The following is a 25,183-nucleotide window of genomic DNA, read 5'->3' on the forward strand; positions in this document are numbered from 1 at the left end:
TCTCAAACACACCCCCAGTCTGGGAATAGAGTAGAGACACACTCTTTCCCAAGACCCGCCAGCCAATCTTGTACTAGACTGAAAAATGCAGGAACCCTATACTTATACTTGTGTGTGTGTGTGTGTGTGTGTGTGTGTTTGGTACGCGGGCCTCTCACCGCTGTGGGCTTATTCTGTTGTGGAGCACAGGCTCACAGACGCGCAGACTCAGCGGCCATGGCTCACGGGCTCAGTCGTTCCGTGGGACGTGGGATTTTCGCGGACCGAGACATGAACCCGTGTCCCCCGCATCGACAAGCGGACTCGCAACCACGGCGCCACCAGCGAAGCCCAGGAACCCTGTGTTTATTTCTTCTTTACTTACTTCTGTCCTTGCCAATCCCAAGCCGTCATTTCTCCCCTAGTCCCACCCCTGCTTAAGCCTGTCCGTTCTTCTATCTGACAGCGGAAGTGTGCCTGTAGGACCCGCCCACTTCCTTTTGGAGTCTGGGGATTGCGTGGCAGGTGAGGCGGAGTCAATTCAGCCCTGCATTCTTGTGCTTTGCTGCTGGGGCGAGCGCTGGGGGCGGCTGCTAGTGCAAGTCGGCTTGCGTGGGTGTTAGCTTTGTAGCTGAAAACGTCTCGCTTGTTACAAAGACTCTATTGACGTTGGTGGCTTCAGCGGCGGCCACTTTTTAAAGTGGAGATAGCTTTTTTCTGCAGAGGTTACAGTTATCTTTCCCTAGGATTGCTATAGGCTCCGTGCCCCTAGCAGAAGATATGCCACGGGGACGAAAGAGTCGGCGTCGCCGTAACGCAAGGGCCGCAGAAGAGAACCGCAACAATCGTAAGATACAGGCCTCAGAAACCTCCGAGACCCCGATGGCCGCCTCTTTGGTCCCGAGCACCCCCGAGGACGACCTGAGCGGCCCAGAGGAAGACCCAAGCACTCCAGAGGAGGCATCCACCACTCCCGAGGAAGCCTCGAGCACTGCTTTAGCGCAGAAGCCCTCGGTAGCCAGGAGCAATTTTCAAGGCACCAAGAAAAGTCTCCTGATGTCTATATTAGCCCTCATCTTCATCATGGGCAACAGCGCCAAGGAGGCCCTGGTCTGGAAAGTGCTGGGAAAGTTGGGGATGCAGCCTGGCCGGCAGCACAGCATCTTTGGAGATCCAAAGAAGGTCGTTACAGAAGAGTTTGTGCGCAGAGGGTACCTGATTTATAAGCCGGTGCCCCGTAGCAGTCCTGTGGAGTACGAGTTCTTCTGGGGACCTCGAGCACACGTGGAATCAAGCAAGCTGAAAGTCATGCATTTTGTGGCAAGGGTGCGTAACCGATGCTCCAAGGATTGGCCATGTAATTACGATTGGGATTCTGATGATGATGCAGAAGTTGAGGCTATTCTCAATTCAGGTGCTAGGGGTTATTCTGCCCCTTAGGGAAATATGCAGCACACCCTTGAGGGGGATTGGAAAGAGCTTCAAAGGTACCCCAAGGAATAGATCATCTGGGTCCTTAGTTGAATGTAATGGGGAGTGGGGCACTGTATTTGGTATTTGTGATCAGTGCTAATTGTTTGAGAAACAGAACGTTTACTTTGAATATTGTAAATTTTATTCATTTTAGTACAGTGTTGATTAAGGTCATAGTATGTTTTAAAATACCATTGAAGAAGATATATTTTTTCCATCATTGATATTTAGTAAAACAGTTTTGCTAACGTTATAAAATGAAGTCTTTGCATCATATTCTGTGATCTGATACATATTTTATATCAGTAAAATAGGCTGTTCTTAAAAGTTTGAAATAACCAGTAAAATGTGAGAGACGGATGGGAGAATTCTTTTATGTCTTGCCATTCTGAAAACCTTTGTGTCTGCTGTTGTGTAAAGAAAATTGACAACTACCTTGATTTTGCTTAGTTACTGCAGAATATAGAAAAAAATAAAAGCTTAATGACGAGGACACCTTGTCCATTTATTGACCACCACTTATGTGTATGGCACCAATCTAGGTTCTGGGGATACTCCTCAGACACAGTGCTCAGCTCTAAAGAATGTTCTAGGTTATGTGAGAGAGACAAATATGTAAACTGACAGTGTGGTAAATGCTGTAATAGGGAGTGAGCATGGGGTGTCATGAAAATGTAGAGAAGCTTATGTGACCTGGCTTGGAGGGTGGGACAGGAAAGAGGGCATCATAGGGTGCTATGAAAATCCAAGAGATGCTTAAATAAGGTTGAGGGGATTTGAAAGGGGCATCAGAGCATACTATGAAAATAGTGTGTATTAGGTATTTTTTGGAAACGTGATCCAGCTTGGAGGATGGGGCATTGGCAAAGGGAAGGGAGCAGCATCACAGGGTGCTGTGGAAATAGAAAATGCACTTAAATTAGCTTGAGAGGAGGTCAGGGGAGAGGGGTGGTTGCAGGCAAAAGGACATTGTAGGGTACTACAGAAATTAAAAAGATGGGACTGTCAGAAAATTCTTGGTTAGTGACAACCTGAGGTCTGAAAGTAATATTGGAGATGGGGAAGGGAGTAACTTGAGGCACTAAAGGCAGCATGGACATTAGGGAAGAAACAATTTTTTTTACTGAAGTATTAGGGTCATGTCAAGCGGAAAGTGGAGAAAAAGGAATGAGGTGGGGAAGAGGGGAACAGGAGCTAGAGTCTCAAAGGGCGGGAGTTACGACTATTTTTAATGAGAACAAAAGTGGTTAATAATAACGATAATCCCGGAATAATGAAAAGAAAAAGGTTCCATAAAAGCAGAGCCTCCTGGATGAACCAGAGAGAGGAGTCGACCTGTGGTATCACTGAAAGGTAAACTGGCACCTCTCTCAAGAACTGTCTTGTTAGGGTGCACAAATTGCTTTGAAGTGTGTGTGTATCGGGGTAGGGGGTGGGGGGCAGGTAGGGCAGAATTAGCACTTTGACACTCTCCTTCAGCCAGTGTATTTAAGTCCAGAGGGCTACCTGGCATAGTGGCCCATGGTGTATGAAGTCTTGTGGTATCAGGTTTCTTCCCACCTCCAGGAACTTTTACACTTTCTTTCCTCATTGTACCAAGGAGCTCAATGCTCTTCCCATCCATTTTATCACCAGGGGCTTCTGAATCCTCTACCTTGCCCTGTGGCACATCTGGAGAGGTGGGAGTCATCCCTCATATTCAAATCGGCTACAGGCAGAGAACACGCATTAGAAGGTTGGCCACCCCCAAAGCCAACCACACTTATCTCGAGAGCTAAACACTGTAAGAACTAAAAGTCCCCTAATAGGGATCACCAAGGGAGGGTGCCTCATCTAGCCTCCTGGGTCTCAGCTGTCACACACAAAAGAGTGGCCAGGGCACCTTCTTTCTTTTTCCCCAGGCAGTCTTACCCTGCTTCCACCTGTGTGCCAGGCTAAGTCACTGGGGCCAGGGTAAGCTAGCAAATGACTTTCTGGAAAAGGCCCAGGGACCATAGACATCACCCTGCAGGCAAAGGAGGCTTCAAACAAAAGTGGGAAGCATGACCCCTCAGCGGCTCCAAATTCATTCAGCAAACAAGAAAATAGTGGGAACCTCTATGATTCAGGCAGTGTGACAGACACTGAGGCTGTGGAAGATCAGAAGGCATGTTTCTGGCCCTGGAGGAGCCATATTTGTCGATACCCGCTCCAGAGGTAGACAAGGTATGAATCTGAGGTTCAGATTAGTGAGTGACTTTCTGGTCTAGAGCCACCGGGGTGGCAAGTGACAGATCCTAGACAAGACCCCATGTCCATTCCCAGCAAATCCAGAGTGTTTCCCTATAGGTCACCCTGCTGTCCTTCTCTGCCTGCCAGTGTATTCACAAGGTCTCTATCTTCAAAAGAAACATGAAAAGTCAGTGGGACAGTTCTCAGTAACCCCAACTGCAGCCTCAAATCCTTTTGGGAACAAGGCTGACTTTAACCCCTCCCCCTTTTACAGGAAGGGGCTCATAGAAGTCAGTCACCTCCAGGTTAGTCAACTAGTAAGTGGGAGAACCTGCAGAGCAAAGATTTGTTGAGCATCTCTGTACTGGGGGCTTGCCACACATTATTTCTGTCAGGTCAGTAAGATTACCACCACCACCACCACCACCACCACCACCATCCCCTCCCCCCCGTTTTGCAGGAAGTGCCAGCTAGCTCAGGGAAAGAAATAATGTCCTTCCAAACCCTGTCTGAATCCAGGTTTTCTTTGGCTCTGGTGGGGAATAATCATCCAGTTGTCTAAAATGGCTATTTGCAAGTATGGGCCAAGAAGCTGAATTCAGTCAGGGAATCAGCAGTGCCCAGGATAAAGGGAGAGAAGAGTGGGAGTATACTGCAAGCTGCACTGTAAAAGAGATGACTGCTGGAATCCTGAAGGCTTCAGGCAGGAGGCTCCCCAGGGATGTGCCAAGGACTGGGTGACTTTCCCCAGCCCAGCAAGGGAGCAACCAATGGCCCAGGCTCATTCCCTCCTTGGCCTGGAAGTTCAGTGTGTCTCCCACCCCTCCCCACCCCAATGCACTACCTTGGTACTGCAAAGAGTTAATCTTCATTTGCTTAGGTGAACACTGAACAAGGGCGGGATTTCCGGTGGCTGTGAAATGAATGACAGGGCTGAGGAACAGGCAGGGAAAGGGGCTTCTAGAAGGTGGTGGGCAAAAGATACTACTCATTGTTTCAGTTACATGAATTCTTTCAGCTTTGAGCAGTATCCAGATAGGACACAAGCTGAGAGCCTCTTGCTTTGTAAATCAGCAACCTAAGCTGGCCCCACCCCAGCAGAGTCTCCACAAAGTGAGTGGAAAAGCTGCACTTTTAGTTGCCAAGATGCCACTGAAGTGGATTGAGTTTCTGGGTTCTAGAAAACTCCAGCTGTTTAGGGAACTCAGGGGTAGACAGCCCAAACGTCCTCAATGCATAGCAAGAGGGGCAGCTGCCATTTCCTGAGTGCCTAAATCGTGCCAGGCACTTTGACTGATGTTTTCATACATGTCTCTAACTTTCACAACGGTCTGACAAGGTAGGAGCCACTAGGGCAAGTTTACAGAGGAAGAAACTCAGGGTCAGGTACCAGAAGCAAGTTGCTGGGGTTACCTGGTTGGTCAGTGACTGCTCTGGAAATGACCCAGGCCAAGTCTAAAGCCCATACCGTTACATGAAAACGACAGGCAGACTGCATCATCACCAGGACACCTGGGGCTCCACCCAGCCTTGGGGAAGTCTTTTGTCTTCAAACTTGACCACAACCCAGGGTAAAAGTGAGAAGGAGCATGCTGGAGGGGGTGAGGAGGTGTGGGAAAGTAGGATTAAGAAGCCATTAAGCAGCTGTGGGCGTCCGTTTATTCTCATTTGTTGCAGCCCCAATTGCCAGGCATCCTTGAGGCATTGCTATCTGTAGAATGACAATTTTCTTCCAAAACAAGAATGTCTTCCCCATCACAACACGTTGCTCATAAAGTTCGCCACCCTGAGCACTCCATCAATCTTCAAATCCTAGGTCCTGGCTGTTGCACAGTGGACCAACCAAACAGCAACCTTTCTGGGCCTGCAACATTGCTCATTGATGATGTTTCCAACCCGGAAGGCAAAATGGCCCAGGAGGACTTCTTAACTTGAGCAGGATAGAGTTCCTGGGGTAGGACACAGGCAGCAAGCAGTGGGTATCTGCCCATGCAAAAAGACAGGCTGAAGGGTGTCCTCTTTGGGCCCAGTGTTGTGGCACTGGCCTCATCGGCCAGGTGCACAGCAGACCACGGTCATGGTGAAAGACAGATGTGGATTCTGCCTGGGCTCACATTCACCCCCGTGAGATGGGAAGCAGTCAGGATCCCTCTGTCTCCTTCCTTTGGCAGAAGCATAGAATTCCAACTTTCTGAAGGAAATGATTTTGAAGTCGTGGTGGCGGTGGAGAAAGGTGATTGGTATGACGATGTACTGAGACTGATTTAAAGGCTCCTCCAGGGCTTGTGGGTCATGAAACAGTTAAACCTCAAAGAGTTAATGGAATTTCTTTGAAAATCTGTGTGAGGACCCTTGCACAAAGGAGAGCTTTGTGCAGCTCAGCCAAAGCTATATAAGAAGAATAACTCCGGAGCAATCTAGAGCTTGGAGAACAAGTTTTGGGAGGAAAAGTGGACTCTTGGCTTGTACCCATCACCTAACAGGCATAAAGCTCACACAGGGTGACTTGAAGGGGAAGGGAGAGCCCACCAACAGTTGCTGAAAATCAGGCCCACTTCTTTGCGGTACGCGGGCCTCTCACTGTTGTGGCCTCTCCCGTTGCGGAGCACAGGCTCCGGAAGCACAGGCTCAGCAGCCATGGCTCATGGGCCCAGCCGCTCTGCGGCATGTGGGATCTTCCCGGACCAGGGCACGAACCCGTATCCCCTGCATTGGCAGGCGGACTCTCAACCACTGCGCCACCAGGGAAGCCCAGGCCCACTTCTTGACTGGTCAACTTCTGCCTCAGTTCCTGTGACAAACGACACCCTTGCAAATGTTCTCTCAAAATGGGCAACACATGAGAAGTGCCTGAAATCTCTCCTGTAACTCTGATCAAGGAGCCCCTTGATTCATTTTCGGCCTGTGAAGTCTCAAAAATAGCTGGGCCTACGTTATTTTGGATGCTGTGATTATCTAATAATTCATCCATTCACTCACTCTACACGTATTTACAAAGGTCTACTTGTGCCAGTCACCTGGGAAACATATATGAACAAATCACGAGTTCTCTTGTACAAAAATGGAAGGTAGAAGGTAAACCTTTTAAATAACAAATTATACTGGACCTAGAAGGTGATAAGTGCTCTGGTTGGTGGGGGAAGGGGCAGTGGTAAGCTGACCAGAACAGGGTAAGGCAGATGGGAAATGCCAAGAAAGAAAGGGAGTACTAAATTCAATACTAATAGGTGGGCAGGGTGGTCCTCACTGGGGAGGTGACGGTTGACCAAAGAAATGAAGAAGGTGAGGGGGTTCGCCTTGCTGATATATCAAGAAAGCATTGTTCAGGCAGAAGGACCAGTCAGTGCAAAGACTCAAAGGCCTGGGAGCGTCTAGCACATCTGGAGAAGGATGGAGAGGCCAGTGTGGCTGGCATGGAGTGAGCAAAAAGGACAAGAACTGGAGATAAGGTCAGAGAGATGAACAGAATCCCACATTATGTAAGGCCTAGTAGGTCATTGTAAGGAACTAGGCTCTTGTTTGCAGTTAATGTGAGGGGGGTGGGAGGAGGGAGGCAGTAAGGGATTGAGCAGAGGAGTAGCACAATCTGAATTACCTTCTGAAAGGATCACTTTGATTACTTACTATGTTGAGAATACAGAGAAAACAAACAAGGGTGGGAGCAGGAAGACCAGGTAGGAAGCTATTGCTGTAAGTCAGGCTAGAGATGGTGATGGTGGTTTGGATCATCCTGGTAACAGCAGATATGATGCGAACTGCTCAGTTTCTGGATACACTTTGTGGTTGACCTAACAGAATTCCTGATGGTTTAGATATGGAGTGTCAGAGAGAAGTCAAGCCTGACTCCAGATTTTTTTGCCCAAGCGAGTAGTAGAGTGGGATAGCTGCCAACAGATAAAGGGAATACTCTAGTTGCAACAGGTTTTATAGGTGAGGGAGGGTATCAAGTATTCAGTTCTGGACATATTGAATTAAGATGTCTGACACTCATATGAGTTGAGTAGGCAGTTGTTCAGAATTCAGTTGCACAGAAGTCAGGAATGTATCTGAAAGGTTGTGCCTAAGATGTAGAGATGGCATTAGAAGGGCATGAGACTATTTGAGATTGGCTAAGGAGTGTGTGTACGTAGAGAAGAGAAGAAGGTCATGGACAGAGACCTGCAGCATAAAGGGATCAAGGAGAAGAGGAGGTGAGGAGGCACCAGTTGAGGAGACTGAGTGAGAAGTAGCCAGCAGCGCGATAGACTGAGAGTGTAGTGTCTTGGGAGCCATGTGAAGCAAAGTGTATCAAGGGAGAGCCAGTGGTCAACTACGCTCAAAGTGCTGATGCCAGGTGAAATAAGAGGAGTGAGAACTGAGCACTGGAATTAGCAATTCAGAGGTCCCTGGTGACCTTGATGAGGGCAGCTTCATTGGAGAAGTGGATGATAAAGCCTGCTTTGGACAGGCTTAAGAGAATGGAAGGTGGGGGAGTCAGTGAGTACAGACAAGTCTTAAAAGGAGTTTTGCTGCAAAGGGGAGCAAAGAAATTGGGCAGCATCAGGGGGAGGAAGAGGGAGTCATGAGAAGATTTACTTCAGATGGCAGAAATAGCATTGTGCTGATGGGGAAGTACACAGCGGAGAGGAGTGAAATCAACAGCACAGGGAAGGCAGGGAGATTTGTTGGAGCAGTAACTTTGAGAAGACAGGAGGTTATGTGGCCCTTGCATAAAGAGGAGGGCTAGAGCATGCACAAGGAGTTGCAAATCATATCGTTACTGGATGCGGTGGAGGTCAGCGAGGCTTTCTGGCTGCCCTGAACTCTTCTAGCTGAGGTCAGGCACCTGCCTTGTTGAACTCCCCTGTGTGTTGAGCATCTGTAATGTGCCAGGTGCACTTCAGAGCACCTTAGTAACTTTTAATACTCCAAACAACTCAGTGATGGAGGTTATATCGTGATCCCTATTTTACAAGTTAGAGATGTGCTACACAAGTTGGTCAGGTGGACTGGCCAAGGGCACTTAACAAACAATTGGAGAAGTAAATTTTTGAGCCCAAACAGTCTGATTCTCAAGACAGTCTGATAACCATAGGCTCAGACCTGCTGGCAAGTCTCAGTGTGGAATTACTCTTGCTGCCCCCTACATTGGTAACAAGCCTTCCCACTGAACCACCGCTGCTTCAAATGACCACACAATAGCCACAGTCTGTATGTCAGAGCATCAGCCTCAGTTTCCTGTATGACGCTGCTACTTCAGCGATGGAGCTCTGTTCTGAGTCTGAGGCTGAGTGGCAGAACCTCTGTGATCTTGACTTGCTTAAAACAGACCCCTATTTTGAAGGCTGGTCCAGCTCCAAGTGGAACAGACATCCCAGAACCACAGAACTGCCCTCTCCTTGACTCTTAGAATATCCTTACTACCTGAAGGCTGTTGTCTGACCAAGCCAGGACAGTAACTCCCTGGGGACATTAACAACTCTGATCAAACTAAAAAGCCACTGTGCCATTTGGGACACTATACTTTAGACTCTTGGACAAGCACACGCACACACGCACGCACGCATGTGTGGGCTCATGGTCTCTTTGCTCTCTGTGGGTCTTCCTCCAGTTGGCTTCATTCTGGCGTCTTTCCACTCCCTACAAAACCTGTCTGGCAAAAGATCCCATCCGATATGACCCCAAGGAATGAGCTTCTCCCTGAGGTGGGGCCCCATCTGCAGGGTAAGCCTGAGGCTAGATAAAGCTTTCACAGGATTGGGTCTCAGGTCACAGGGTCCAGGAAAAGAATGATCTTATGGCTGATCTGAGCCAATGAGAATGAGTTCAGACTCCATGAGAATAAAGGAACAGAGGAAGAAGAGAGGGCACTGGGGCCATAGGGGACACAGATGTGGAGGGAGACCTATTTTATAGATGCACTCCTCTAAAGCACACACCCACTTCCTACCCTCTCCAGTAGCCCTCACCCAGAAACGACAATCAAGGACAAATGGACATTTAGTATCATTTTGCTCTGTTTTCCCTTCAAACAACACTCTAGTTTACATGCTTGAAACTATGTCCCTCTTTGCAGAGGCTAGCTCCTCCAAGATGCTCCCAGTCCTGCTGCAGCGACTGTACTAAAGACTGACATCGAGCTGGTCCTGAGGCAGCATTGCCCATAAGATGCTGTGAGGTGGAGAGCAGCCGTCAGGATTGTGTAATCAGTACTTCTGAAGTTTTGATAAGATAAACAAGTGCTGGGCACCAATGGAGCAGCAGCAGTTGAGGTAAACTATGCAAGCCGAGTGGGAACATGCTGGTCCCAACCCCAAGGTGTCTACCACGATGGCTTGGGGACCTAGTCGAAGTCATCTAACTTGTGTCAGCCTCCTCATACACCTCCATAACAGTCATAATGCATCCTGCTTTATAGACATGTTGTGGAAAATAAATCAGCTGATCTTCACAAAGTCCCCAGACTGCTGCTTCTCAAACTATCTGTGGTGAAGGACGAGTATTTGTCTTTTCCCAAGTCAGTCACTCTCGGATCAATACATTCGTATAACGCAAGGAAAATGAATTAATAGAAAGAAGGAAAATGGCAAAGACACACAAAACACAAGCTCCAATTGTTTTAAACATCATAGAGACTCTCGCCATATGCTATAGAACTTTCTAAACATGAACTGTCAAATTATGTACTTACCGCAGATCAGTAACACACTTTGGTGAAGCAGCAAGTGTCCACGGACTGCAGTTTCATGCTTCCTACTCTGGCACAGTGCCTGGCCCATCAGAGACATTCAACCAGCAGTTTCTATTGCAAGGGAATTATTACAAAATACTGTTCTTATCATGAGGGAAATTAAATAACAAGAAATTGCAAGTAAAAGGAAGAGAAAAATACCAAATGATTCAATTGCTCATGGAAGTGTCAAGAGCATTGTGTGCACACAAAACAGTACAGGAGTTCAAAATGAAGAATCACAGTGGTCAAGACTTCCCCTGGGCCTTGACAGTTAAGGAAAGATCAAACTTACTTTGTAGCTTTTTGTATTTTATGACTGTGGGAAAGCTTCATGCTCATTGCACACATTTCTGCAAGCCCTGAAAGTATAAAGACCTCGGGAAATATTTAGCCTTAATCCCAGCATCCAGAGTTTACTTGTGCTAACATTTGTGTGTATACTTTCAGTGCATAGTCAGGAAGGTGATAATGATGATAGTGAATATGATAAAAATTATAATAACAACTATATATAGGTATTCATTCTTAATGCTACACACACACACACACACACACACACACACACACACATGCACAAACATTGACACAAGTTTTCCATGTATCCATACAAACAAGTACTGTGACTCATATCCCCATCTATTATCACTGGTGACCTCATCAGCTGCCTTGGCAAAGATTCCCACAGTTGTTGTGTCTGGGAGTCTCAAAAGGGTGACACAAAATGCTATCAAGACCTATCTATTCACTATAGTCTCCAATAAGCAATCTTGAAGTCCACTGAGAGAACTTCAGTGCAGCCTCCAAGTAAGATGATGATCCTTGTGATGTTGATATTGCCCTCAGCAGTTCACACAGTTGCCAGGATCCAAGTGCCAGGGCCAAGCTACATTCTGTGCAGCGGTGCATGGCATGGCCTGATCCCCAACCCTGTACTTGAACGTGGACTCTGAACCAGTTCTGCCAAACCCACACTGCCCCTCTCAGGATAATAGTCCCCCTCACTTCCTTCCCTCTAATCAAGGTTATCTGCAAACAAGTCCCCAATCTCCAAGACAATGCACCAGGCAGTTGGAAGCTCTAAAACCCTCATCTGGGCAGTTTACAGCGCACACACACACACACACACACACACACACACACACACACACACACACTTGTATTCTCATGCATACACATATTAATGCATTGCTGAAGAGGAACTACCTAGTTGGGGAGAGAACATTTATCACAGCTGCCTCTCACTGTGTGCACCCGGGGCAGTTCAGAGGATCTGGCTGTTCCTGAACTCTGGTCTCCTCACCCTTGTTGTGGAGGAATCACCTTGCTCCTCAGTTCATATGGGACAAAATTATTATTTGCCTCAAAGGATGGTACTAAGGGGCAAAAGGAAAGATGAAACAACAAGCAAAATAAGACCCTACAAACGTCAGATAGATAGAACTGCTCTTTGTCTCAAGGCTGATCATCAAAGTTGATGCACATATCACCATAGGCTGGTGAACCTCTCAGTGGCACAGACCCCAGGGCTTGGCTTGGGCTAGTCCATGAAAGTTTGACCCTCGGGTTGAGGTAAGTGGAAGGTGGCAGCACAGCAGAGCCTATCAGGGGGTCTCCTTTTCCTCAGAAACTGTTTCCTTTTCTGCTCTCTGTTAGGGCCCACCCTCCCACCATGTTCCTCTGCACCTTGGCTTCAGCATATCTTCGTATTGTCCACAGCCCATGTCTGGTCTTTCATATGGGCTGCCCCTCTTACCCCAGTCCCCAAGGCAACTCTACAGAAGCCGGCATACCATGGGCTGTTCTAGTACCCTCAAATCTGCTCCTGACACGGTTGCTCTGTGTTCCCAGTACTGGAAGCCTGTCTGACTACTCCTATTTTTACATGCTCATCTGGCCCTCCTGACCTCTCTGTTATCTCTTCCTGTTTCAGCAGCCCCAGCTCTCATTCTCTACTCATTGACCAAGTTCTGACAGGCATGTTCTGGGCCCCAATAGTGATCAAGTAAGTGTCTCTTCTCCCCAGGAGGTGACAACTCCTCCTTGCCTCTCAAGTCATAGATAAGGACATCAACTGCTCCCCAAAAGTGTACATGCATCCCCTCATACCCACAGCCAGCCACCTCACACATGTCAAGACTCTCCCAGATGGGACGTCAGCCCAATCTTCACTTCTGAGAGTGTGTTTACAGGCTTACATTCCCAGGCAGGCAAACACACACCCAGGTGTACATACTGGTACACTTGGCCTACTCACCATATGTACAGCCCAGAAACACACCACATACACTGCGACACCCGCAAGTATATCTAAAAATACGTAAGCACCTTGTAGTCACACGTCCCCACCACCACCACCCCGCATATATATATCCACAAAAAGAGAGAGAAAATCTTTGCGGGGGATGCGGCACCCAGAAATGTACACATGCACAGATACCTAGCAAATAACCCACATTACAAAAAAGGTATACTCATTAAGACAAACACACACACACATGTGGGCGCACGCATACACACAAACACACACACATGAGAAGGAGAAGCAAGTTATGTCTACCAAAACTACCCAAATTTTGAGAAAGAAGGAAGGTTAATGATGCATTTCTAAGCCTCTGGTTCTTCAGTCTCCCCAGGCCTAGAGTACATAGATGTGAAGCTAGTGATCTGACAGGCTTTCTCTCTCTCTCTCTCTTTCTCTTTCACACACACACACACATCATCATTACCATCATCATCATCATCATCCACAAAAATGTTAAGGTGGGAAAGTTGAGGGTGGGCAACACGGTTCCAGGTCCTGAGCAGCCGTTACTGTGATGAGGTGGCACTTACAGCCTCTCTGAAGCCCTGGGTCACAGAAGAACCCGGTTCCTGGTATCCAGCCTGGATAGCTCCAAAGGCCAGAGACATGGCAGCTTGTTTCTCAGCTCCTTCTGTTCATTGTTTGCTGCTTTCTTCCTCTCCCTGCTGTGAGGCCTCCCGCCCCTCTGGCATGACCCTCTAGGAATGTAGCTGTGAAAAGAAAACAGGTATATCTGCTGTTCTCTCCAAACACTAGTCTCAAGAATCCCGCCCCCTGAAAGAAGACAGAGTGCACGTGTGCAGGGAGTGCTGAAGGAGTACAAGCAACTTACATGTCAGGACAGGGAATGGGAGATCATCGTGCAAAGTAGCAGACAGTTATCTGGAAGGAAAAAAGTGTGACAAGGGAAGGCCGGAGAATCCTACCCTGTGACCCGGAGCCGCCAACACAGTGAAGATTTCCTCAGAACCCCCAAGAGGTCTCCCGGCAGCCCCTTCCTCCCTCCAGCTCCATAAAATCAGACTGAGTCCCTGAGAAAACCTCAGTCCATGGCATGCTGACCTTTGATATGAGGCTTGGGACCTATAACTAAGAAACTCATCGAGTGAAAACTTCTGAAGATCCTCAGCAGCAGAGGGCCTCAACACAGGGCCCTGGTCATCTAGCTCATACTGCCTGTGGAGGAGAAATGGTTCCTCCTTCCCCTCACCGTGTAGCTGATGCCCCCAAAGCCCTCTGCCCTCTCTCGGAAGACTCCCATAGGGTAGGGTTCAGAACTCCAGCAACTGGGAGTGAGGCCGTCTAGGCTAGACCCTAAGTCCCAAGCACCAGGAAAACCATCAGCCCAATATTCTTCAGCCACGCTTCTAATCAGGACCCGCGTGGCTCTCTAGTTCTGGCAAGAAGTGTGTGGATCAGTGAAGAGATTGTATGGGAATAAAACCAGGAAGTAGATTTTGAAAAAAAATGCCTCTGAATTATCAGTTTTAAGAAAATTGTCAGAACTGGACATGCCAGGAGAGTGGAAGAAGCTGTACCTACAGCAGGGACCCAGTTAGACCTCTATGCTAGAGTTTTCCTCAACGTAGCCCACAGTCTATCCATATTGGCATCCGTGTTTCCACATGTAGGCTGAACACAGTTCCATAAGTGCAGTTGGCACCAAAGTGGAGATGGAAAAGCAATGGGGGAAGTGGTGGGATGCATCATTTTTACCACCCCAGGTAGCTATCCGCTTTCACTGCACCCCACTGTGTACTGCTTTATTGGAAGGAGGAATCACTAGCCAGAAGTCATGTTAGCGGTTTTTGGACCCCAATGGTGGTAGTAAACCCAGCTTCTGGCCTGTCGTTTCTCCCTCTTAAGGCAGAGAAGTCAAGCCTGGACTGGCTGTGCCAGCTGAGCTCCTTCTCCATATCTACCCCTAATCCCACTCCAGCTCCGGAAGACTATAGAGGGTGCTCATCTCTTAGTAAGTATATGGGTAGGAAATGGCTATCTTTTCCTGTCCCATGTGATCAAGAGTGGGCACCTTGCTGCCACTGAGATCTCTGTACAGTGAGAGTAAGACTCAGGTGGGTCAGACACTGTGGTGCTTGGAAAGGGAGGACATGTGAGTCAACCGGCAGGCCGTCGGTTAGGTACTACTTGCTTGGCTGCGGGTAGAAGCCCACAGGGCTGCAGAAGCATCACTAATTGCACTAAGGCAGTTGTCTTTCATCTCTTGATAAACATTCTCTTTTGGTGAAAACACACACACACACTTTGCCCTGCACACTCCGGTTTATGATCATCCACTATCTCAATCCTTATGGGTTGGGGCAGTTTGTACTACTTACAAGAATGGGATTTGGAATCAGAAGGACTGGCTTCCTCACTTTCACTGGGCTGTGTGACAGTGGACAAAGCCTTTCACTTCTCTGAGTCTCAACATCATCAACTGCATCAACTGTAAAGTGGATGTAACCAAGGTAATACCTACTCAACAAGATGAGGTACAGTAAATGAGGTTCAGTGTGTACAACTGCTCTGTAGAGTGCACGGGGGACTAAGCAGATATTATGATTCTTATCATTGCTAAATATAAGAATAGATAAGAAAGTGTACTATGAACCTGGTCACATTCCCACTAAGGTGGGGAAAAAAGCTTGTCTGTCCTGTCTGATTTCTCTGGAAATCACAGCAGAGTCTATGGCCAGAGGGTCCATCCATGGGTCAATCCTCTCATCATTATTTTACTAGGATGCTAGCTCTATAGGATCAAGATTTTGTTTGTTTGTTTGCTTAGTTCACTGCTGTATCCCAGGTTCCTAGAACGGTACCTCGTGCATATTAAACAGTCAAAAATATTAGATATGTGAGTGAATGGATCTTTTTGAGCATCTAGTGAAAAAGATGTCAGTGACAGTGATGATACAGACTTTCAAGTTAGTGAGGTGCTGCCACAAGGAAATCAGCCGATAGCAGAATATTGCCTCACTCATCTTTAAATGAAGGATACGGTATTATTTTAAAATATGAAGACCACTAAAGCTTAGGGGGCACGTGCGACAAAACATTACGCTAAGGGTAAATTGTGCGGTAGCACAGCCAGGAAAGTTGCTGGGATGCCCTGAAGGTGGTACAGGATTCACCCCCTGATCCTGGGGCAGATTCCTGAATGAGAAAGGAATGTAATCCATAGTCATAGCTTACATTAAATAAGAACCTATTATGTTCTGGGCATGTATTTAAATTTGTATTATATAATTTCACCCTCACGACAACCCTATGTGATAGGGTTTATAATCCCCCATTTTCCAGATCAGATAACTGGGATTCAGAGAGGTTAGGTAGCTTGTGCAGGGACATGCAAGGTCCCTATTAAATGGCAGAACAAGGATTTTAAACCAAGTCTCTCCAAGTCCAAGCTATGTACTTTACTCTTAAATATTAAATAGCACTGCCCTCCATTATCTGCAAGCTAATTCAAAATGCATATAATATGGGAGATGCCAGTTTTTAGGTGAAGTTTGAAACCACTAGAGGGATATAAACACCATAAATTGAGAGGGAGGCCCATTTTCACAGACTATCTGTTAACAGAATCTCAAAATTTAATACAGTAGGCTCTGTTGTGCAAAGACAAAATGCCTTCTTTGTTTTCCACAACTAATCCTGCTTTTCCAGTACACACTCTAATGGGTACTAATGGCGGACAGGGGGTGACCACTTACATTTCATGATTAAAGATTCTTCAGGCTCTTCCAATTTGGCCGCTTCATTTCAGGCACTTATTGAGTCAAGACTAAGTTCTACTTATTTCTCCTTCTCCTCTATAAAATTATGTCTGAGGATTGGTGGAAAGGATTCCGCTTAAGCTATATCATGGTGGCAGTACAGAGGTGCCCACAGTCTGAGTGCTGTTTTTGGATTCTGCTTATGTGCCTATGCAGTGTGAATACTGTTTCCTTATTGGACTGTTCTCTTGCTAGACTTATGGGTCCCCCTGAGATTTGGTTGCAACTCAAAGCTGACTCCAATGAGGGTGCCCAGTGTAATATTTACCACAACAATGGTCTCTAATCATTTTTCATTTCACACTGCACTCAGATGAATAGTGTGCCCCCAAAGATTTATGTCTGCCTGAAACCTCAGAATGTGACTCTATTTGGAAATAAGGTCTTTGCACATGTAATTAGTTAAGGCAAGGCCATACTGGATTAGGGTGGACCCTAAATCCAGTATGACTGTTGTCTTCATAAAAAATAGAGAACACATGGAGACACAGACTCACATGGAAGAAAATACCATGCGAAGAGGAAGGCAGAGATTGGAGTGAAATGTCTACAAGCCAAGGAACACCAAGGATTGCCGCAACCACCAGAGGCTAGAAAGAGGCAAGGAGGGATCCTGCCCTGGAGGCCTCAGAGGGAGCTCGGCCCTGCCAATACCTTGCTTCAGATGTCTAGCCTCCAGAAATGTGAGAAAATACATTCCTGATGTTCTCACCACCCAGTTTGTGGTCATTTGTTACAGTAGCCTGAGAATCTAATACATGCACCAGTAATAAAAGATTTTGAGCACATATCTCCAATATATGTATATTAACTTACAAATTACATACTGTTGACACTGTATTAGTATGCAATAATCATCATAAAACATGCAATAAAATTAGAAATGGGAAAAGATGTGATTTTTTTAATTAAAAATTTTTTCATTTTTATATGCTTAGAATTTCTAATGTTTCCTTTTGACACCTCAATAGCTCTTCTTACCCACCTCATGTGTGTGTGCACACCCCACTTTGCAGACCAACGTGCCCCAACATCCCTTTATCCCCATTAGAGCGACTCTGGTGTGCTCAGCAACAAACATGCAACTGCCTTCTGCACACTTCCATATTGCTGGTGAGATATTCTTGATCTTTTCTAAAGCAAATGGGAACTGAGGAAGGTTCAGGAGTGCAGACATAGGTCTGTTCTCTCCCTATCCACTCTGAGTGACGTGTCTTCACAAGCTGCAAAAAATCTTTCGTCTGCCAACTGTCATAATGGCCCCAGTGTTGTTGCAAATGCCACCTCTATACCCAGCTTTCCCATCCATCTAATACCACTACTTACAGAATTTTTCAGAAGATGATATCAGGACACACACATCTAACTGATTTTCTCCTGTATCTCTCTTTCTCTCTCTCTCTCTCTCTCTCTCTCTCTCTCTTTCTCTCTCTCTCTCTCTCTCTCTCTCCCTCTCTCCTCTTCCCACACTTCTGAGAAGGAAACACTTTCTTTTATTTCTTCTATTCAAGAGTCAGTGACCTAACACTCATATCATGCCATCCTTCATCTCAAGGGGACATACACACTTTTCCCCATCCTAGGGCCATTGTGACTGTTGGAAGGTAAAATATTTATTGCAAAAATAATAACAAGTACTTATGTTTATTATTTCAAACAGTATCCCCATATACAACTTTGCTTCTGGAAAGTACCCAATACTGAAAGCAACAGATGGTGAGACCATCACGAAGACTACCCTCGGCCTCTGTCACCACTAGTGATCCTAGTTAGATGAGAAGTGTCAAGGTGGGACTGCTACTTTCTTGAATAGAAAACAAGAGGAGATGGCAGGGATCCCCAGAGGTGAAGGTGGTAGTTGACACACGAGTCTCCAATTTCTACTGCTCTTCCCTGGAGAACCTAGTAAGATCTGAATGGAGTGGGTCCAAGGCGCCTTTGTTTCCTGGGAATATGAGGGGACGTGTTTAAGAATCTTTCCTCTTGGGTAGAGGAGAGCAACCTTTCCAAGGAATCCTGCCAAGATTCACCACAGTTCACACTAAAGCTAAGGAGGGAATGTACCTGTTTGAGACAGTTCCCTGGACTGGAGTGTTGTAGGTGGGTCAAAAAGTGATGTGGAGAGATGAGCCCTAATTCCTATGAATGGAATGTGGAATATGTAGCCATTCCACAATGACAATAAAAACTAAGGCGCATGATCTGATTAAGGGTCTTTGTTTCTATTTACGTTTTTATTTTTCATTATAAAAGTTGTACACATGAAGTACACGAAAGCAAATTTTTTAAATAGAAAAAAGAAGGAAGGAATGACCCAGCGTCTTCCCAGACCCAACCCTCTGCCCTGAAGATCAGGAAAACCGTGACTGCCATTGTGTCCTAGCCAGGCTTCTAAACCAGGGCCCCTCTGTTTTTCCAGTCCTGGCAAGAAGTGAGCAGATTATACTTTCTTCAGCAAATAAATGGCACGGAAAAAATGAGGGGAAATGTAGTATATTAAAAGGCGCTAAGTGACATATCAACCACCTATAATGTGTGGAACTTTTCGGATCCTAATTTGCTCAAACAAACTGTATAAGTACATTTATGAGACAACTGGGGGAATGGAAAAGCTATTGGGTAGTAGATGATGTTAAGTCAATCTTGGTCATTTTCTTGGGTATGATACTGTGCTGTGGTTATGTTAAAACTGGTCCTTACCTATTAAAGTGAATTTCTGAATGAAATGAGTGGATGTCTACACTTTGTTTCACAGTACTCCAGAAAAAAAAGTTTAAGTATGATGGGGCATAGATGAAACAAGAATTGAAGAAAGTTAATGCTTGTTGAAATTGATGATTCTGAACTTAATGGGTACATGGGGTATTCTTTCTATTCTTTCTGCTTTTATGTGTTTGAACTTTTCCATAATAAAAAGTTAAAAATAAAAAAATGAAATGCTTGGATTACTGGGGGTAAAAATGTGGGGGCAAGAGATGAGGAACAGAAAAAAGTCATATTCATGAGAACAATAGCAAATGAAATATGAAAAGTGTCTGTGAAATATTAGTCACATATTCATGGACGTCATGCCAATTGTAGATTCTGGCAGATATAAGCCAATCTTCAACAAGCAGTGCTGGAAATGGCTCTGCAATTTGAAACAATGGAAGGAAGGAGCCTCAAGTCTCTCAATTGCTGGCAAAGTGTGAGGTGGGGGCTGGCAGGAGGAGAGGAAAAAAGATGGTCTACGGTCACTACCTACCACTGGAGTCACTTGCCCTTTTTACCATCCAGCTCATACACAGTGGGTCAACCCCTGTTTCTGGGGGCACTCAAGATGGTTAAAAATAGAGCTGCAATTGGATAAACCCTAATGAAGAATCAGAGAAGAAACTGAGAACTGAAAGAGAATCTATCCTTATTTTCAGAACCTCTTCCACCTCTAAAGGAGGGCCTGCGAGGGAAAGAAACCTGAGACCACATACATGCAAAGATGATATTCAAAATAATTTACAAATAATAATTTGTAATTTACAAAATAATTCACAGCATCCTTTCATGATAAAACCTTTAACAGATTGGGATAAAAGGAACATATCTCAACATAATAAAGACCATATATGACAAACCCACAGTTAACATGATACTCAATGGAGGAAAATTGAAAGCTTTACAACTAAGATCAGAAATAAGAAAAGGATGTCCACTCTCACCACTCCTATTCAATATAGTGCCAAAATTATTAGCAAGAGCAATTAGGCAAGACAAAAGTATAAAGGCATCTAAACTGGAAAGGAAGAAGGAAAATTATCATTATTTGCTGATGATATGATCTTATATATATAAAAAAACAAGGAGTTAATTTAAAAACTGTTGGAACTAATCAACAATTTCAGTAAATTGGTAGGGTACAAAATCAATATAGCGAAATCAGTTGCATTCTTTTATGCTAATGACAAACTATTTGAAAAGACCACCTACTGAATGGGAGAAGATATTTGCAAATGATATATCTGATAACGTGTTAATATCCAAAATACACAAAGAATTCATACAACTCTACACAAATAGAACAAACAACCTGATTGAAAAATGGGCAGAGGAGATGAATAGACATTTTTCCAAGGAAGACATACAGATGGCCAACAGGTTTACTAAGATATACTGAACATCACAAATCATCAGGGAAATTCAAATCAAAACCACAGTCAAATATCACCTCACCTGTCAGTATGGCTATTATCAAAAAGACAACAAATAATGAGTGTTGGCAAGGATGTGGGGAAAAGGGAACCCTCATGCGCTATGGTGGGAATGTAAATTGGTGTAGCTGCCATGGAAAATGGTATAGAAATTCCTCAAAACGTAAAAATAGAACTACCATATGATCCAGCAATGCCACTCCTGGGTATTTATCTGAAGAAAGCAAAACACTAATTAGAAAATATATGTGCACCCCAATGTTCATTACAGCATTATTTAAAATAACCAAAATATAGAAGCAACCTAAGTGCCCATCAATAGCTGAATGGATAAAGAAAATTATATATGTGTGTGTGTGTGTGTGTGTGTGTGTATAATGGAATATTACTCAGCCATAAAAATAAATAAAATATTGCCACTTGTAACAACATGAATGGGCCTAAAGGGTATTTACGCTAAGTGAAATAAGTCAAGCAGAGAAAGACAAATGCTGTATAATTTCACTTATATTTGGAATCTAAAAATAACAAAACAAATGAACAAACATAACAAAACCATAAACAAGAGTCATAGATACAGGAAAAAAACAGGTGCTTGCCAGAGGGAATGGGGGTAGGGGGAGGAAGGAATAGGTAAGAGAGATTAAGAACTACAAACTTCCAGTTGGAAATAAATGAATCACGGGTATGAAATGTACAGTGTGGGAAGACAGTCAATAACTATGTAATATCTTTGCATAGTGACATATCATAACTAGACTTATCATGGTGATCAGTTTGAAATGTATAGAAATATCAAATCACTATTTTGTGTAACAGGAACTAACATAGTGCTGTAGGTCAATTATATTTCACAAGCAAACTCATAAAAAGAGAACAGAATTGTGGTTATCAGAGGTGAGAGAGGGAAGGGGGGAATTGGATGAAGTCAGTCAAAATGTACAAACTTCCATTTATAAGATAAATAAGTACTAATGACATAATGTATAACACGATAAATATAATTAACACTGTAGGTTATATGTGAAAACTGTTAAGGGAGTAAATCCTAAGAGTTCTCATCACAAGAAAAAAATTCTTTTCTATTTCTTTAAATTTGTACCTATATGAGATGATAGATGTTCACTAAACTTATTGTGATAATCATTTCATTATGTATGTAAGTCAAATCATCATGCTGTAAACCTTAAACTTATACAATGCTTTATGTCAGTTATATCTCAATAAAACTGTAAGTAAAAAAAGTAACCCCTCCCCCACAAAAAAACTTCATAGTGGTTGAAGACCCCATTTCTTCTTTAAGTCTGTGTTCTTTGGCCAGTTTTACAACACTTTCAGTCTGCTTACCACCCTCAAACCTCTAGTTTAGTCAAACACACAGCATTATTAAGACTCAATTGGCAAAATTTGTAGAGGTCCTCCAAATACTTTAGCCAAAAGCATTGCCATTGGTCCTTCTAAATCTTAGATCCATGCATTTTGGAACTCATAAACTCTCACCCTTTGAGAGAGTCACATGATGCCCAATGCACTAGTCTCCTTCTTGTTTTGACCCACAACTGATAAAAGGAAAGCTACTCCAGTATTGCAAGGGCCTAATTGCTTCTATTAAAATTAACCATGTTTTGGTAGAGCAATCTTTTCACGGCGTGCCATTGGGAGATGAAGACCTTAAGCATCACATCTTGCAACTTGGAGATTTATCTACTGAAAAAGACACCACCAGAACTTTCTTCTACCTCACTGGAGAGGCCCCTATCAGGTATTGCTAATCAACCCTTGTGCTGCCAATTCCAAGGAATGGACTCTTGGATTCATGTAACACATCTAAAGAACGTACCAAACCCTGAATGGACATGCACATCATCTGGTGACCTGAAAGTAAAGATTTCCTGGAATTGAAGCAGAGGACATGTGATGAGAGAGCTTTCCTAAGATATCTGGACCAGGCCTGTTGGAAGCTAGTCTGTCAAATCTTTGGTGATGACATATCACTACAGGTGATCTCCAAAGTCTATGATCTTGCAAACATATGGACTTTAGATTAAAAGCACCTGAAATTTCTCCCTCTTACCCCTCCTTGTTATTCGAATGTGATCTCTATAGATTTTCAATCTGTACTCATTCCTTCTGATGTGTGACACTGCACCCAGGAAAGGTCCTTTGCAGCACTGAGGGACAAAAAGCCACTGAAATTAGAAAACCTGACTCTTGATCAGCAATGCTTTGAGAGAAAAATCTTGATCAAAATGGAAAAATGTAATAAACAGAAACCTCAATTGAACAGAGTCAGGAGACCGGAAGGGGGAGCTCTCTTGCCCTGCACAATAGCAGAAGGCAAAACAGAAAGAAGGAAAAACCCTTCCTTCCTGGCAAGGACTAAGCCAATGAAAAGCCAAGGACTTTTTGTTTACTAAAGCCCTCCCAACTTCCTTTCCCCCTCTATAAAAGCGTTCTCCTTCCCTTTCCATGGGGGGACATGGCTCCTTATGTTGCACACCCTGAATTGCAATTCTCAGCTGATCCCAAATAAACCTATCTTTGTTGGAGAAATATCTGGCAGTCAACACTGCCAGTCTATTTCTTTTGATTGGGGAGTTTAATGCACTTACAGGTAAAGTAATTACTGATAGGAAAGGACTTACTATTGCCATTTTGTTGTTTCTTGAATTTCTTATAGCCTTTGTGTCCTTCATTTCCTCCCTTACTGCCTTCCTTTGCATTTAGTTGATTTTTGTAGTGACACATTTTGATTTTCTTTTCATTTCCTTTTCTATATATTCTATAGATATTTTCTTTGTGGTTACCATGGAGATTATCGGAAATATCTTAAAATTACAATAATCCATTTTTAAGTGATAACAAGTTAATTTAAATCACATGAAAAATTCTACTTTTTATAGCTCTGCCCCCTTTATTTCATTGATGTATCAAGTTACATATTTATTTATTATATATCCTTTAACATAGATTTACAATTTTTTATGGTTTTGTCTTTTAATCCTATGAACAATTAAAGGTGAAGTTACAAACCAAAATAATAATAATACAAGTTTCTATATTTTACATATATTTACCTTTACCAGAGAACTTTATAGGTTCATATGGTTTCAGTTTACTTTCTAGTGTTCTTTTCTCTTACCTTGAAGGACTCTAGTTGTAGTGATCTCCCTCAACTTTGGTTTACCTAAGAATATTTTCATTTCTCCCTCACTTTTTTCCTCTATTAAATAGATTTTTAGAACAGTTTTAAGTTCACAGCAAAATTGAGCAGAAGGTATAGAGAGTTCCTATATACTCCCTCTCCCTACACATGTACAGCAACCCCCACTATCAACACCTCTCACCAGCGTGGTACATTTGTTAAAATGGATGAGACAACATCAACACATCATTACCACCCAAAGTCCACAGTTTACATTAGGCTTCACTCTTGGTGTTGTACATTCTATGAGTTTGGAAAATATGTTTAGTGACGTTTCCACCACTATAGTATTACACAGAATAGTTTCACTGCCCTAAAAATCTTTTGTGCTCTGCCTATTCATCTCTCCGGCCCCACAACTCCAGGCAACCAATGATCTTTTTACTGTTTTCATAGTTTTTACTTTTTCAGAGTGTCATATAGCTAGAATCATAAAATATGTAGCCTTTTAATAGACTTTTGTCATTTAGTGATATGTATTTCAGATTCCTGTATGTTTTTTCATGGCTTGATAGCTCATTTCTTTTCAGTGTGGAATAACATTCCATTATTTGGATGCACCACAGTTTATCTACTCACTACTGAAGGACATCTTGGTTGCTTCTAAGTTTTGTCAGTCATGAAAAAGCTGCTATAAAAGTCTTTCTGCAGGTTTTTTGTGGGCATAAGTTTTCAGCTCCACTGAGTGAATATCAACAAGTGCAATTGCTGGATCATATGGTAAGAGTATATTTAGTGTTGTAAGAAACCACCAAATTCTCTTCCAGTGTGGCTGTACCATTCTGCATTCCCACCAGCAATGAATGAGAGTTCCCGTCATTCCAAATCTTTGTCAGCATTTACTGCTGTACGTGACCTGGATATTGGTCTTTCTAATAGGTATGTAATGGTATCTCATTGTTTTAATTTGCATTTCTTTGATGACATATGGTGTGGAGAATCTTTTCACATGCTTAATTGCCATCTTCGTCTCTTTTCTGGTGAAGTGTTTCTTTTTTTTTTTTTTGCGGTACGCGGGCCTCTCACTGCTGTGGCCGCTCCCGTTGCGGAGCACAGGCTCCAGACGCACAGGCTCAGCAGCCATGGCTCACGGGCCCAGTCGCTCCATGGCATGCGGGATCCTCCCGGACCGGGGCACGAACCCGTGTCCCCTGCATTTACAGGCGGACTCTCAACCACTGCGCCACCAGGGAAGCCCTGGTGAAGTGTTTCTTAAGGTCTTTGTTCCATTTTTTAATGCGGTTGTTTGTTATTGTTAAGTTTTAAGAGTTCTTTGTATATTTTGGATAACAGTCCTTTATCAGATGTGTCTTTTGCAAATATTTGCTCCCAATCTGT

General features: G+C 44.1%; 1 protein-coding gene across 1 annotated transcript; it reads left to right on the forward strand.

Moving 5' to 3' along the window:
- The first annotated feature begins 487 nt into the window (after window positions 1–487).
- MAGEH1 (MAGE family member H1) lies at window positions 488–1,945 on the forward strand. Its single transcript, XM_065901226.1, has one exon. It carries the CDS (start codon window positions 760–762, stop codon window positions 1,417–1,419), a length of 660 nt encoding a protein of 219 aa, XP_065757298.1. The 5' UTR covers window positions 488–759; the 3' UTR covers window positions 1,420–1,945.
- Window positions 1,946–25,183: the final 23,238 nt, after the last annotated feature.

The sequence above is a fragment of the Phocoena phocoena genome, chromosome X (genome assembly GCF_963924675.1).
Source record: "Phocoena phocoena chromosome X, mPhoPho1.1, whole genome shotgun sequence".
NCBI classification, from domain to species: domain Eukaryota; kingdom Metazoa; phylum Chordata; class Mammalia; order Artiodactyla; family Phocoenidae; genus Phocoena; species Phocoena phocoena.

What these genes read in the sequence shown, in the direction of transcription:
- MAGEH1 (XM_065901226.1), top strand. Translation starts at nt 760, where the DNA reads ATGCCACGGGGACGAAAGAGTCGGCGTCGCCGTAACGCAAGGGCCGCA.